At 53.7% G+C, this 3,656-nt stretch overlaps 1 protein-coding gene across 1 annotated transcript in view; it reads right to left on the reverse strand.

Moving 5' to 3' along the window:
* IDH3A (isocitrate dehydrogenase 3 (NAD+) alpha) overlaps positions 1 to 3,656 on the reverse strand; it is a gene marked incomplete at its 5' end in the record, with an annotated part of 13,786 nt that extends 10,130 nt beyond the window's left edge. The window contains 2 exons of the mRNA XM_015566185.1: positions 1,699 to 1,761; positions 3,483 to 3,656. Of these exons, the coding sequence (XP_015421671.1) occupies positions 1,699 to 1,761; positions 3,483 to 3,656 (237 nt within the window). The remainder of the gene's footprint in view (positions 1 to 1,698; positions 1,762 to 3,482) is intronic.

The following is a 3,656-nucleotide window of genomic DNA, read 5'->3' on the forward strand; positions in this document are numbered from 1 at the left end:
AGGAGGCAGCTGATCAATGTTTCTCTCTCATCGATGTTTCTAACTCTCTATTCCTCTCCCTTCCTCTCTGTCAAAAATCAATAAAATATATTTTAAAAAAAAAGATAACAGATAACAGGCTGACCCTCTCTTTCCATCTAGAAAACTCTCCATCGTCACTCGGGGACTCTGCCCTACCTGAGGTTTGGCCCAGACAAGCTCCCTGGCCTTTCCCAGTCCCGGTCACCTGTTGCTACTTTTAAAAAAAAAAATCTGATTCCAGTTCCCCTGGTCTTTTGCCTCCCAGGGACACTCCCTGAGCAGGGGGACTGGTCACACTGTTCTGCACAAACCGCAGAAATCTTGGAAAAGATTCGCTCCTCTTCGTATTTCTTCCAGATACAGCCCCCTCCCGACCAGGCCAATTTTTTTTTTTAATGGGGAGCCTGGAAATTAAGTAGCAGAGCAGGGACCATCTCGTGAGCTCCCAGAAACGCGTCTGAAATGCTCGCTTGGCCGCCCGTGGCCTTGAGGTGCAGCCGCAGCCTGCATCTTCGCATGAGCAGAGCCCGGAACCGCTGGCTGCTGCTCCCCGTTCTCCCAACACGTCGGATCAGCGGCATCAGGCCACGGAAACTAAAGCCTGCTGGAGGCCGCAGCTCAGAGCAAAGGCAGGGAAAACGCACTGTGGTCCTACAGACGCCTCACGGGCCAGGATGTGACCTGGGAGCAGAGGAATCGGGACACGCACCCGGATTCCGCACGAATCTGGTTAAAGCAACGGCACACAGGGGGCCGCCGACCCACAGGCTTAGCGAGCTCCGAATATGCGGCCTCAGCTTTTAGAAGCACAGGACGCCGGCGCCGGGGACGGGAGGAGCACGGGTCTCGCAAGTGTGTTTAAAAAGCAGCACCAACGGTTTATTGCAAAGGCTGCACACAAAATGAAGCCAGCATTTCAAATGGAGAAATAAAAACGTGCCAAAACTCTGGAGGCCGCAGCTCAGAGCAAAGGCAGGGAAAACGCACTGTGGTCCTACAGACGCCTCACGGGCCAGGATGTGACCTGGGAGCAGAGGAATCGGGACACGCACCCGGATTCTGCACGAATCTGGTTAAAGCAACGGCATACAGGGGGCCGCCGACCCACAGGCTTAGCGAGCTCCGAATATGCGGCCTCAGCTTTTAGAAGCACAGGACGCCGGCGCCGGGGACGGGAGGAGCACGGGTCTCGGGAGAAATAGAGGATCCGCCAGCGTGACCCTCTATCCAGGCTGCGTAAGGACAGCGGACGCCTCGGGACTTGACAGACGTCGAGGCGTTCACCCCACCCGGCGACCCGCCCACGGCTCTTGGGGAAGCTCCCAACATAAAAACGCGAAGCAGGTTTTGAAGCTTCTCAACAATATGTTCTCGACGTGGACGAGGTTTGGAAGAAAACCCGTCTTACCCAACGGGGTTGTGAAATAAAGTAACAGGCCCGAGGGAAAAATCCATCTATTTTTAACAAGGCTCCCTCCAGAGCGACAGGCTGACATGGCCGGCTGTAACATAATTCTCGCAAATGTGACCTAATAGGTTTCTGCATGTTGGCCCCTAATTTTAAGATACAGTATGAGTAAGGCCCAATTTACCCTAATTCTATGTAAATGATGTGTTAGAGCATCTTTCTTGAGAAACTTCGAAAAGGAAAAAAAGAAAAGACATAATTATACTCACACCACCAGCAAAACCTCTGGTCACCTGTTTTGGGTTGTGGAATGCCCCCAGCAGCCGAGAGACCTATATTAATATCAACGAAGAAATGTCAGGCACGGAATTAAACCCCAGGTAGGAAGAAGCAAAGATGGCCCCAGCCAGTCTGGCTCAGTGGGTAGAGCGTCGGCCTGCGACTGAAGGGTCCGGGTTCGATTCCCGTCAAGGACACGTACCTCAGTTGTGGGTTCGAGGCCCTGGTCAGGGGCATGCGGGAGGCAACCCATTGACGTGTCTCTCTCACATTAATGTTTCTCTCTCTTTCCTTCCACTCTCTCTAAAAATCAATGAGAAAAATATATATATAAAAAAGGAAAGATGAAGCCATTTCTGGCGGCCGCATTAGGGCAAGTTTGCAGATATTTGGGGACTTCTGAGCACGATTTTCTCACGTCTCCGCTCCATGTGGCAACCTGCCTCGGACCCGAAAACCCGAACATTCAGACTGCCTTCCACTCTGCGAACTTAACCGGTCAAGGGCATGTACCTGGGTTGCGGGCACATCCCCAGTAGGAGATGTGCAGGAGGCAGCTGATCGATGTCTCTCTCATCGATGTTTCTAGCTCTCTATCCCTCTCCCTTCCTCTCTGTAAAAAATCAATAAAATATATTTTTTAAAAGAGGAAAGATGAAGCCATTTCTGGCGGCCGCATTAGGGCAAGTTTGCAGATATTTGGGGACTTCTGAGCACGATTTTCTCACGTCTCCGCTCCATGTGGCAACCTGCCTCGGACCCGAAAACCCGAACATTCAGACTGCCTTCCACTCTGCGAACTTAAAGCTCTACCCACTGTCACGCCAATTTCATGGGTGTAAGTTGTCGAGAGGCGTCGAAGGTAGAATGAAACCACCTTTTCAGGTCAAACATTTGGGTCTTCCTCAATGACCCGTCTCGGGGGGCACCTTCCGCTCCAATCCCTAAAGGGAACAGCTGGCCCCGCAGAGGTCAAATGACGGTCAGAGGTCACGGGGGGAGTCCAGGTCAGAGGGTAACTTGTCTTCTGATTCCCCAACCCAACACGCTCTCAGCATCCACGTGTGTGCGGCGTGTTGTAGACCCACGCCAAGGGCGACACACACCGACCAGCCCTTGACAGCGGCCCCTCCATGGTCCCTCGTCTGCAGGCCTGGTGCACCTCCCGCCACAACTGAGCTGGGTACTAAGTGTAAGCTCCGCGCTTAAGGGATTGACTTCTGTTTAGATATGACAGTTACCGTCACACACACACACACACACACACACACACACACACACGCACACGCACACGCACACGCACACACAGGTCTAACGCGGTCACACACACAACCCGGTTACGGGTAACACCCTTACAGACGCCCGGGAACTGTGGTCCGCTTGGCGACTGCAAACGAAACCTGTGGGTGCCCACGCCTTCCCTGGGCAGGGCCCGGGCACCCCCAGTTCTTCCATTTAAGCCCCAAACAGCTCCGTGACGGCTCAGAGACGGCCGGCCGTTGGTTGAGGGTCGCACAGCCCATCGGGGCTGTGCCAGGATTTAAACCTAAGCCTCCTACATTCCAAGGGTCGAGCTTTTTTTTCACCAGGAAATAACAATTTTTAAAAAAAAAGGTGCATGTGGACATCACACTCACCACAAAGGAGAAAGAGGATCAAATTCTACAGGAAAAATAAAAATAAAAAAATGGCGTTTTTCGGGTCAGATTTCCCGGAGGCTGTTGGTGCCCAGCCCCCGGGGACCCGAGGGCCTGCCCTTCCCGGTGCCTCTAACCTGTGGGGTGACCTTGACCCGGGAGCCGGCAGAATGGGGCTGAGATCTGGGACACCCCGCCGCCTGGGGAGCCCGGGATCCTCTCCCCTCCCGACACCGACTTCCTGCGTGACCTTGAGGATGACCTCTAACGGCACGGGTTGGCGAGCGCCACCCAGGAACCCAGCAGCCGCC

Source organism: Myotis davidii, unplaced genomic scaffold (genome assembly GCF_000327345.1).
Source record: "Myotis davidii unplaced genomic scaffold, ASM32734v1 scaffold1622, whole genome shotgun sequence".
Classification (NCBI taxonomy): Eukaryota; Metazoa; Chordata; class Mammalia; order Chiroptera; family Vespertilionidae; genus Myotis; species Myotis davidii.